This window comes from Eptesicus fuscus, chromosome 5, assembly GCF_027574615.1.
Source record: "Eptesicus fuscus isolate TK198812 chromosome 5, DD_ASM_mEF_20220401, whole genome shotgun sequence".
NCBI classification, from domain to species: domain Eukaryota; kingdom Metazoa; phylum Chordata; class Mammalia; order Chiroptera; family Vespertilionidae; genus Eptesicus; species Eptesicus fuscus.
The window spans coordinates 74349549-74361851 of record NC_072477.1 but is presented as its reverse complement, the minus strand read 5'-3'; the positions used below and the strand labels follow the sequence as shown (position 1 = coordinate 74361851).

Below are 12303 nucleotides of genomic sequence, written 5' to 3'. Positions count from 1 at the left end.
GATGCCAGTAGAGTCAGAGATGAGATTCAATAACTGTTCCCCTTCTACTCAAGTCCTGAGATGATTTGACATACTCTGTGTTGGGCCAAACAAAAGAAAAAATGGCCAGTAGATGGTAGAAGCACAACTAGAAAGATTTTATGATGAAATATATGAACAAATCAGTATGCAAAATACATCTGTACAGTTTAAAGAGAAATTAGAATACCTGTGCAAATGTCCACCTGGCTTAAAAACTAGTACATCACTAGTATCTTAGAAGTCCTGTGTGCCTTTTCATGACCTCATTTGTTTTCATAGCTGTATAATATCTCATTGTATGCCAGTTTATTCATCTTACTGTTAAATGATATATATTTTTTCCTATCAATGCAATACGTTATTAATATTCTGTACATGTCCTGATTTGTAAGTCCAAGAGTTCCTTTTATAGTGATGGTTCTTAGAGCATCAGCACTACCTGGAACTTCCTTAGAAATGCAAATCTGTAGGCTCTAATCCCTGATTCTTTAACCACTGATCTTTAAAGCCCAATCTGCCTTAAACCAACTTTCCATATATATGTAGGGCTGTTTCTGAGTTCTCTGACCTTATATATTCTGGTCTGTTTATTTCTATGTCAGTACTACATTGTCTTATAGTTTTAATAATAAAGAGGGAATATGCAAATTGACCATCACTCTGCCACAAAGATGGTGGCGCCCACAGCAGAGACGGGGTTTCCATAACACAAGATGGCTGCACCCACAGCAGAGGCCGAGTTTCTGTAACGAGCCTTAACGAGCCTTAACGAGCAATCAGCAGGGACCTAAGGCTGTACGATCACCCTCCCCCCACCGTGGGGCTTGACAGGGGACCTCAAGGTGTGCCCCATCCACCCTGGTACTGGGCCGTGGGACCTCAGGCTGCTCCCCTTTATTTGAACCTTATCTCTTTTCTTTTCAGCAGTTTGTCTCTTATAAAGTCTTAAAAGAACTTGACTTTGACCTTTATCTTTTGTATGTTTTTTTTTTCTATTTCATTAGTTTTTATTTTTATCTTCATGATATCCTTTTTTTCTCCTTCCCAATTGTTATAAGGATTGCCTGTTCATGAGCTGGGATATTATTTTTATATCTGATAGGCAACTTGACACTTCATTGTTTTTAATTAGCATTCCTTTGTGATGTTGAACATTTTAAAATAAAGTGTTTGTTAGTTACTTATGAATTTGATGTGAAATGTAGAAGAGGACATTCAAGACTGAGAAACTGTATTAAGCCATCAGTCAGACATCCTTAGCGCTGCAGTGGAGGCAGGAGAGGCTCCCACCACTGCCACTGCGCTCGCCAGCTGTGAGCCCAGCTTCTGGCTGAGCAGCACTCCCCCAGTGGGAACGCACTGACCCCCAGGGGGCAGCTCCTGCGTTGAGCATCTGCCCCCTGGTGGTCAGTGCAAGCCATAGCGACCGGTCGTTCTGCTGTTTGGTCGATTTGCATATTAGCCTTTTATTATATAGGATGAAGCATGGAGGTCAGAATTAGGGAACTGAATGGAATGTATCAGTCATGGTTCAATCAGGGGAGCAGAATCTTTATGAAGTATAGGATAAGGGCTTTATTATACAAATTAAACCTTATGCAATTGTCAGAAGAGCTGAGGGAGTGAAGGTCTAGGAGGAAGTCAGGAGCCACCAGCCAGTCAATATGAGAAACCAACCACTGCTTGGGACTACAGAGGGAAAGCTTGTAGGGAGGGCCGGGAGGCTGTGCCTTGGTGGGTCTGCTGCCAAGTGCCTAGTGGGCCTGCAGCCACGGTTGGTCAGCCAGGTCAGCAGGAAAGAAGAGCAGGACAGAGTGGAGGAGAGTGGGAACAAGCTGGACCATATTGGCACCTCTTGTCTGTCACCACCTCTCACCACAATGACCTTCAGACTAATGGCTACTGATTCATTTCCACCTTCCAGGTCTTGTGAACATTCCTTTTTGGCCAACTCTTAACTAGACTATACAGGGAAGAGGATTCTTGGAAATGTAGTTCCAGTTTGTCTGGTCAAAACAGTAAAAATCCAACACCGAAGTTCTAGGATAATACTCCATGACTACAGGTCTAGTTACAGTGATTAGGGGAAGAACTGAAGTGGGGAAAGCCAGGGTGTTGAATCTGAGAGGGTACCATGAACATAGTGAACTCAGCTAAATGACAAACCATAAACTATTTCTGACATGTTAGGATCATAGTCCTAGTGAAGAAGTCAGAATCTGGAATCTTGCTTCCTATATGGACGCTTCTTCCTCATCCCATCTTTTCTTTCTAACCCTCACCTGAGGAGTGAGCATATTTTTTCCATTGATCTTTAGAGAGAGTAGAAGGGAGGGGGAGATGGGGGAGAGAAAGAGAAAGGAAGAGAAAGAGAGAAACATTAATGTGAGAGAGACACCAATTGGTTGCCTCAGACCAGGGATGGGGACCAAATATGCAACCTAGATATGTGCCCTTGACCAGGATTTGAACACTTGACTCTCCGGTGCGCAGGCTGACGCCCTAACCACTGTGCATGTTGGCCAGACTCCTCATCCTATCTTTAAATTATGGTGGCCTTAGGAGTTCTACTCATGGCCTGCTGCTTTTTTTCTTCAAAATAGTTTCCTTGGACCATTTCATTCGTACTCTGTGTTCAATTACCAAACTAAGTACCAATTTCCTAAATCTATATTTTCAGATCTTTTGCTTAGCACTAGTGCTATTTTTATACCAGCTTACTAGGCAGTATGTGCCATAGACTATGTAAATCCAACATGTCTGAAATAGAATTCATCTCTAGCAACTACTCCATATCAGCAGCTGACATCAACATGTATTCAGTTATCCAAGCCAGAAATCTTGGAAGGCACCTCTGACAATTCTTCATTTTCAGTATCCACTCTGTCATTGGATATGTTGATCATATCTTTTAAATAGATCTTCATTTATTATTCTTTCCATTCATATTGTCTTAGTTCAATAGTTTAGCATTTCTTGCCCGGCTGTTACAATGTTATTCTTTTTATTTTTTTTCTATTCCTACAGCTTTTCTCCATTTTTTCACTTTTAATAATCCTATATAATAAAAGGCTAATATGCAAATTGTCCCCTTGGGAGTTCGACTGACCAGGAGTTCAACCACTTTCTATGACATGTACTGACCACCAGGGGGCGGAGTGGAACAAAGGAAGGCCCCAGCTGGCAGCCAGGGGAAGGAGGGCCCTGATTGGCCCTGATCACCAGCAAGGCCTAGGAACCCTACCCGTGAATGAATTTTGTGCACCGGACCTCTAGTAATGATCATAATAATAGTATTGTCAAAGTTTATATGCTAGTAAGTAGCAGAGCCAGGATTTGAAATCTCAACTGTTACTCTGATTCAAAGGCTCTGGGCAAGTTCCTTACCTCTGAGATTCTGTGACCCTATCTCTAAAATGGAGTAAATATTACTACTTACCTTGTAGGATTGTTGTGAGGATAAATGAACTAACATATATTGTACATGGGGTGTAGATAAAGCAGACAAGCAGGACAACACTCAATTATGCTGGAGTCATTAGAGCTGGAATTTGAACCCAGGCATCCCAACTCTAGAGGCTCTACTCTTGTTCATTATGCTAATGTGCTTTTCCACTGTTTCAGAAGTAGGTAATGCTGCCAACATTTTCTTTTCTCCCCAACACAGATATGACATATTGTTTCCTTAAGAACACTTAGCAATTCTATAATTTCAGTAAGACGCTCCTTCACATGGGCCATGACCTTCATGTGTTGATCTGCTTATCTATATGACCTCATTTCTGTCCTCTTCTCCTTATAATCCTAATGCATGACAACCCCAAAATATTTTTAATATCTGGAAAATTCCATGCTCTTTCATATCTCAGTACTATTGCACATGTGATTCTTTCTGCTTGAAACATGTTCTCACTCCTGGAGAGCTCCTAATTGTCCTCTGAGAATCTGCTCAAATGTTACCTCTTTTTTTTTGGGATATGTTTTTTATTGATTTTAGAGAGAGAGGAAGGGAGAGGGATAGAAAGATAGAAACATCGATAAGAGAGAGACATCAATTGGCTGCCTCCTGCATGTCCCCTACCAGGAATGGAGCTTGACCAGGGATCAAACCAGGGACCTCTTGGTTCATGGGTTGATGCTCAACCACTGAGCCACACTGGCTGGGCAAATGTTACCACCTTTGTAAGTCCTTCCTGAGCATACTTAAGGAAAATTTTAACGTATCTGTGTTTAAGAGTACCTATGACATTGTCTTTTAAATATCTGCCAGTTTCCTTATGCTATGAGCTTACTGAAGGTCCTCATCTTTGTGGTCTTCAGTCCTCGCTTGGTACCTGGCACATGTGCACAATAAAGTTATATGGAACAAATGAATGAACTTTAAAAGAATATTTATGCTGTTCCCATGGTAGTCTCCCATTTTAGTCCACATTAATGACTATCCCTTGGTGTTATATTCTGTTAGCACTTTATTTACTGATCTACCTATAGAGTGTAAGTGTTGAAAGTGACCTGAGAGGCAACTTCAGTTTGGTTTGATGTGTATATTTATTGATTATATACATACTAGAGGCCTGATGCATGAAATTCGTGCAAGGGGCTCGGCCCTTGCAGTCCTGGCTGCCTTGGCTCTTGGCCTGGCTTCGGCTGGAAGATTGTCCAGATGGTCGTTCCACTGTTTGGCCATCTGGTCTAATTATCATATTATGCTTTTATTATTATAGATATATTTATTGATTTCAGAGAGGAAGGGAGATGGAGAGAGACAAAAATATCAATGATGAGAGAGAATCATTGATCGGTTGCCTCCTGCAAGCTCCCCGCCACTGGGGATTGAGCCTGCAATCCAGGCATGTGCCCTGACTGGGAATCGACCGTGACCTCCTGGTTCATAGGTCGATGCTCAACCAGTGAGCCACACCGGCCAGGCTAGTTTGATATATTTTATCTCTAAATGTGTGCAGCTGCATTTCCCATTGTGTCATGTATCCTCTCCCCTTTCTTCTTGTGGGAACCTGTCTCTTTGTATCAGGCCAATTAATCTCCCTCGATACCCAGGAAAGGAAGTTTTCCCCTCTATCAGCGGCTTGCCATCCTGGTGAGCATTGGGAAACCACAGTCTCTGGTACTGGCAGGTCCTATGACCTTTTCTTTCTAATCTTGATCCTTTATGCTGTAGCGTTAGCTTGTTTTTCTATTCTCTTAAAGTGTATGAACAAAAACACTATTTCAAATGAAATTTATTAAGATAAATATATAAAAATCAGAACACATAAATCAGAATCACATTTTCAATTTCTCTATCACTTGGTTTTCAGATTTATCGTAGAACATTTGTATATGTGGGCGGAGGTGATGGAATGGGGAATAAGTGGGAAGATACAGGAGAAAGAATACTGCTCTGGTCTCTTACCCAACATGGGAGGCAGCATTATATTAGGAAGGAGAATTGAATTGTGGTTTTCTGCTCCCTAATTATAACTTCCTTTTTCATTTAACTTCAGGAAGTTGTATATACAATAGTGTAGAATAAAAAAGTTATAAAAAAAGCCCTAGCCTGTTTTGCTCAGTGGGTAGAGCATTGGCCTGCAGACTGAAAGGTCCTGGGATTGATTCCAGTCAAGGGCAACATGCCTGGGTTGAAGGCTTGATCCCCAGTAGGGGGCTTGCATGAGGCAGCTGATCAATGATTCTCTCTCATCATTGATGTTTCTCTATCTCTCTCTCTCTCTCCCTTCCTCTCTGAAATCAAGAAAAATATATTTTAAAAAAAAGTTACCAAAAAAAAAAGTAACAGTGAAAAGAACATTTCAACTTTTGACCCCCTAATTCCCTTATAGTTAGTGTCCACTCCATTTTCTTTTCTTCCAGAGATATTCTGTGTATATATATAAGCATAGTGGCATATCACTTAAAAATATACAAAAATACTGCCTGTGTGATCTTAGGCAAATCCTTTGAACTTCAGCATTAACTTATTTAAAATCCTAGATGGAAATAATAATACCCAACAAAACCCACAGAGATTTTGTGGCAACCATTGAGGTAGTGCTTGTGAACATGCTTTGAAAATCAGCAGGTATTTTACAAGTACAGGGTGGAGGGGAGGGTAGCCTTGGAAGTAGCATTGTCCTTCGCAAAGGACAATGAGTCACGTGATCTGATTTGATAAGAGCAATTCTGAATTGGTAGCAGAGTTGTTGTGTCAGTAGCCTAACTCTATTGGGTGTGTTTCCCAGGTCTTGTCTCTCGTGGCATGTTCTTGGGTTTTCTAAATGACTAATCAAGAGATACCACTTGCACTTTAATTGTCAGGTGTGTAAGCACTTGGGATAAGAAGCGGGAGCTTGCCAGAATGTGGGACACCTCTGCCACCCTCCCTCACCCCTCCTCTTTGCTCCCTCTTCATGTTTAGGGAGTTGGTATTGGAACTTGGCTGATGCAACAGTTTGCATCATGGTCCCTTGGTGCTGTGGGATCCATTCACTTTTAATTGGTAGTTGCTGGAATAATTTCTTCCTCCCTCACCCTGACTTCCTTTTCTAATTTGTTCTCAGGGGCTTTAAACACTTGCTTTAATCAACCAAGGCAGAGCTGCTGCAGAGTCCTAAACTGGCATCTGGGGACCCCAGGTTCTTCTGCCACAACTCTGTTTCTTCAACTTTCTTTTCTAATCTGTTAAAACAACTTTGTCTTCGAATTAGGCCTGGGGGATAGGGGTCCTTTGGGCATTGCGTTCACAGAAGCACCTGGATGGTGCCAACTTCTAGACTTTGCCAACTACTGTTTGGCCTGACGCATTTTGTTCCTGTTAGCAGAGAGGGAGAAGATGATGTCTGGTTGAGGTGTCCAAAAGGACCTAGTGAATGATGGGAGAAGCAAGGTGAAAACCTTATCATTTGAGTAATGTGAGCCTCGATATATTGGTCCACAGATTGCTTCTCTATTAGCAGAAAGCCTTGTGGAGAACATACTTTGTCTGCTTTCGTTTGTCACTGACCAAGTAAACACTAGTTGTATAGCTCTGGCCAATAATCATTATTAGGTTACATTAAAAAATATTCCTTAAATAGACTTTATTTTTTAGAGCAGTTTTAGGTTCACAGCAAAATTGAGTGGGAAGTATAGAGAGTTCCTATATATACCTCTGCCTTCACATTATCAACATCCTGCATCAGTGGTACATTTGTCACAACCAGTAACACACATTGACACATTATCACCCAAAGTCCATAGTTTATATAAGGGTTCACTCTTGATGTTTTACATTCTGTGGGGTTTGACAAATGTATAATGACTTGTATCCACCATTATCATGTGCAGGCAGTTTCATGGCCCTAAAAATCCTCTGTACTCCACCTATTCATCCTTCCCTTTTCCTTCAGCCCCTGGCGACCACTGATGTTATTTATTTATTTATTTTTGTCTGTAGATTCTTTTTAAATTTTTATTTTTCAATCACAGTTTACATTCAATATTATTTTTGTGTTACATCTCGGCCCGGTTATGAGTGCCAGGAGCTCCTGGGCACCAAGGCCTACTGATGATGCCAGGCCGGTTCCCAACCACCAGGGGCTGCTTTCCTCTCTGTGTGCTGGTCAATTTCCCCTCAGGGGAAGTACATGTAAATACAGAAATCACACTACATTGTGGTACGAGTAATAACAGAAGTGTTGAAAGCAACTTCGACAAATTATTATTTAGCATGTATCCAAGTTTTATTTTAAACTTATTACAAAGAAACTATATCTCTAAGAAAACTTGTTGAGTTTCTTTTAAAAAATATATTTTTGTTGATTTCAGAGAGGAAGAGAGAGGGAGAGAGAGATAGAAACATCGATGAGAGAGAATCATTTGTTGGCTGCCTCCCATGCACCCCCTAATGGGGATCGAGCCCACAACCCAGGCATGTGCCCTTGACTGGAATAGAACCTGGGACCCTTCAGTTCTCAGGCCAATGCTCTATCCACTGAGCCAAAGCAGCTAGGGCAACTGAGTTTCTTATGGTCAAAATAAGTTTTTTTTCTCTTTTCTCTCTTAATAGAGAGAAAGTATGTTTAAATAAGATTCTAGATTAGCAACGAGTGTCAAAGATTATAGAAAGGTTTCATGGCTAGTTAAAAGTCACTGCACCTTTAATATACATTAAACATGTGCAGTTGTTTTGTATATAAATTATCCTACCTTATAATAGAGAAACATGCAAATTGACCGCACCTCTGCTATGCCCATGATTGGGCCTGTGAGAGCCTGTGGGCGGGACTCCGGGTGGCCTTTCCGGCTGTTGAGCAGACCAAGATGGCGGTGCCCAATCCTCTTAGTTCTGGGGGTCCCAGGCGGCGATCGCCACCCTGGGGGGGCGTGGCCGGGCCCAGCTAGGCACTCCCGGGGGATCAGGGGCGATCGCCACCCGGGGGGGCGTGGCAGGGCCCAGCCAGGCGCTCCGGGGGGGATCCAGGCAGCCATCGCCACCCGGGGGGGAGGAGGGGGCGTGGCAGGACTCGCACAGCCCCTCCCAGGGTCCCTGGGAACATTGCAGGCATGTGGTTGCTGAGACCCAGACCAGGCCTCTGGCCACAGATTCATAGCTTTGCGGAGACCTAGGGCAGGGATGTGCCTCATCTGCAGAGAGACAGAGGTTCTGCAGTGCCCCCAAGATGTGGGTGGGCCCAGCCAGGATCAAGGGGCATGGAAGGACTCCTGGCAGAGGGGCAAGGACCCTCACCCCTGAGGCGGGGGTTGAGGGGTGGAGCCACCTCAGTGGAGGGGTGCTGCACTGCAGGGTACTGGACTGACTGATGTGATTCAGAGAAGCTCCCAGTGCTAATGGGCCTCACTCAGGCGGCCTTCACACTTCAGAGGCAGTGACTACTGCTCCTGCCTTCACTCAAAAGCAAGCTCGCTACACCCTGCCACATAGCAGAGCATGCTTAGGCAGTGAGTGGGAAGCCTTCCACCTGCTTCGGAGAAGGGGGGGCAGTAAAGAATCGGGGGAGAGGAAAGAATGTGGAGCATCCGCAATGAAGAGGTGCTTGAGAAAGAGGCTCGGAAGCCTGACTGGAAGGTTTGTTCTATTTGCTGGGCCGCTGCCCCTTAGGAAGCGCAAAGAGCATGGCTCTGAGGGCTTCCTGTGTGCTTTGAGGGCTTCCTGAGTCAAGTTCCACAGCCAACTGGAATTGGCCTCAGTTTCCTGGTCTGTAAAATGGATGAAGCGTGTCCCAGTGCCTTCACTGAGCTTTGATGGCCAATTGAGATACTATATAAAGAAAATGAGGGAAGAAGTGAGAAAGAAAAGGAAGGACAAAAAAACACAAAAGAAAGACTGAAAGGAACCTGTAAACCCATTGTCACTTAAATAGGGAATATAGTCAGTAGTGTTGTAATGATGGTATGATGCCAGGTGGGTACTAGAAATATCGGGGAACACTTTGTAAAGTATATGATTGTCTAACCACTATTCTGTAACTAATATAAAACCTGAAACCAATACAAAATAATTTTGAATGTAAAGAAATGAAAATTGGAGTGAAATTTTTATAAATTTCAAAGTTTAAATAAAAGCTGTAAAGGAAGGAAGGGGAGAATAAAAAGTGTTTTTCATTTTGCCACTTCATTAAAAAGACAGTTGTCTTTATGTGGTGCTTTTATACTTTTCTAAGTCATTATCTCATTTTAATTTCTGGGCAACTTAAAGACAAGATAAGTATTCCCTCCACTATTCAAAGAAAGGAAATCTTGGTGTCTGGTCCTAATGATTCAATCGTCAAGCCCTTATTGTAAAGCAGGGTTAGTAAAAATTTTCTGTGCAGGGTCATATCTATACTAATAAAAGCCTTGGGAGTGATCAGGCCAGCAGGGGAGGGTATTTGGGGGCAATCAGGCCCGCAGAGGAGCAGTTAAGGGTCAATCAGGCCAGCAAGGAAGCAGTTAGGGGGCAATCAGGCAGGTAGGTGAGCAGTTAGGAGCCAGCAGTCCCGGATTGTGAGAAGGATGTCCAACTGCAGGATTAGGCCCTATTCTAGGAATAGGGCCTAATCCTGCAGTTGGACATCCCCGGAGGGGTCCCATATTAGAGAGGGTGCAAGCTGGGCTGAGGGACACCCTCCCCAGTGCACGAATTTCGTGCACCGGCCTCTAGTACCTAAATAAAACTTTAAAAAAAGTCACTGCACATTTAACTACAAGTATCTCCCATGCTTCAAAAGTTTGCATTATGCTACTTTGCTTTTATGAAATAACTACATTAGTACCTGTTTTTACTAACTATAAGAAATTCGAAGATTTTCACTTTAAATGAATGGTAATTGCTTCTTCACTTTATAGCAGAGTCTTAAGAAAGGGTTCATGGGGATGCTCTACTTTTGGATAGCGGGGAAACCTATACTTGTCCTAAAACTGATAATAAACCTTTCAGGGAAGTCTAATTTCCCTCATATAGGATTCCCACTTTATTATTTCATTAAGGAAATCCTTTAAAAGATTTCATTGTATGTTGCAGTCCAGTGAATTCAGGCTTTTGTAGTCAGCATAGGTATTTAATTAGGTACACTTCCAGGAAAAAATATATGGCTTCTAACTACTCAGAGTGAGACCATTGAAAGAACGTATACATCTTCACCTTATTACTTATTAGAACTTGGAAGTAAGGCACATTTTTTTGGCTCATGAATTTTGACTAATTCTCATTCTGAGTAGAAGATTTCTCAGAGCAAGCTTCATGTCCTTATTGCGAAGACTATAGATCAGGGGATTAAAGAGAGGAGTCATTATTGAATACACCAGGGTGAGGATCTTCTGCATCAAAGTTGGGATGCCATATGTAGGGCTCACGTACATTACCATGACTGTCCCATAGAAAAGACACCACAGCTAAATGAGAACCACACGTGGAAAAGGCCTTTCTCCGACCAGCTGCGGAAGGGACCCGAAAAACAGCTCTGAGCAACAGAGTATAGGATCGAAGAATATACATAATAGTGAAAAAGAGGACAAGGGAGCTCTGAGTATAGAAAATAAATTCAGTAATGGGAGCTGGAGCACAGGATAGAGCCATCAGTGGGTCCATGTCACACAGAAAGTGATCAATGATATTGGATGCACAGAAGGGGAGTTGGGAGATGAAGAAAATGGGGATTGGGTAGCCAAGGAATCCGATGATCCAGCATAGAGACACCAGCATTCCACAGAATTTCCCAGTCATGATGGTGGGGTAGTGCAGTGGGTGGCAGATGGCCAGGTACCGATCATAAGCCATTATTGCCAGAAAAAGACATTCTGTTGTGCCGAGGGAAAAGAAGAAATAGAACTGGAGGAAGCAGCCGGAAAATGAGATGGCCTTGGTTTTGGAGAGAATGTTGGTTAACAGGTTAGGAACAGTGGAAGAAACATACCAGATCTCAAGGAAGGCAAAGTTTCCCAGCAGAAAGTACATGGGTGTGTGTAGTCGTGGGTCCCATCTCACTGCACAGATAATGGCTCCATTCCCCAGCAAGGTCAGGACATAAATCACCAAAAACAGTGAGAAGAGGAAAATCTGTATCTCCCAGCAACCAGGGAATCCCAGGAGAACAAACTCAGTCACAAGGTGTGATGCTGACCTGTTCATGGGTCTTAAATCTATGAAGAAGAAAGACATGAGTGTAAACCCAAGTTGACTTGCTTCCTACACATCTCAAGGACTTTATTGAGAAGGGTACTTAAACTCTACAAGAAAAATATAGGGTGTCCCCAAAAATGTATGCACACACTTTGAATAATTATTGAGGCAGTGTTTATTAAAATACATTTCATTTTCAAAATTGAGCTACCAGCTGTTAGAGTATATGTACATTTTTTGGGGACACTCTGTATATGAGATATTTTGAGACCAGATGGGACTAAATCTCCTTATTTTGAAATGATTGTGGTTCTAAATATCAGTATTAGTTTTCTAGAATTCAAATGCAGCAGTAATTTTCCACACCAGTAGTACAACCAGACAAATTCATTTCATTTTTGCTTTGATCCTTAAGAAGACATTTTCAGATTTGAGTTTGTTTTTCTAAAGGTTATTAAAGGTCTTTATGCACAAATTCATCCACTTTTTTATTCAGCTTACATTGTTAAAAAAAAGGGGGATATATTTTGAGGGCAGCTGGTGTAATTGTGGATTAAATCCTTGGCAACCAAACAGAATTAGTTGAATTGCACAGGGATATAAAACTTACTCCAAGACACTGGCTTTTCAGAATAGTCTAATCAACTGAATTAATTGTTACAGATGTCACTACACTCAAGACTCAA

The 12303-nt window shown here is 42.3% G+C and overlaps 1 protein-coding gene across 1 annotated transcript; it reads right to left on the bottom strand.

Annotated features, from left to right (window-relative positions):
- Window positions 1–10683: 10683 nt before the first annotated feature.
- Window positions 10684–11665, bottom strand: LOC103303496 (olfactory receptor 11H4). The gene is given in 2 exon segments (XM_008160493.2): window positions 10684–10882; window positions 10884–11665. Coding segments are annotated over 2 exon segments (972 nt in total). The 5' UTR covers window positions 11657–11665.
- Window positions 11666–12303: the final 638 nt, after the last annotated feature.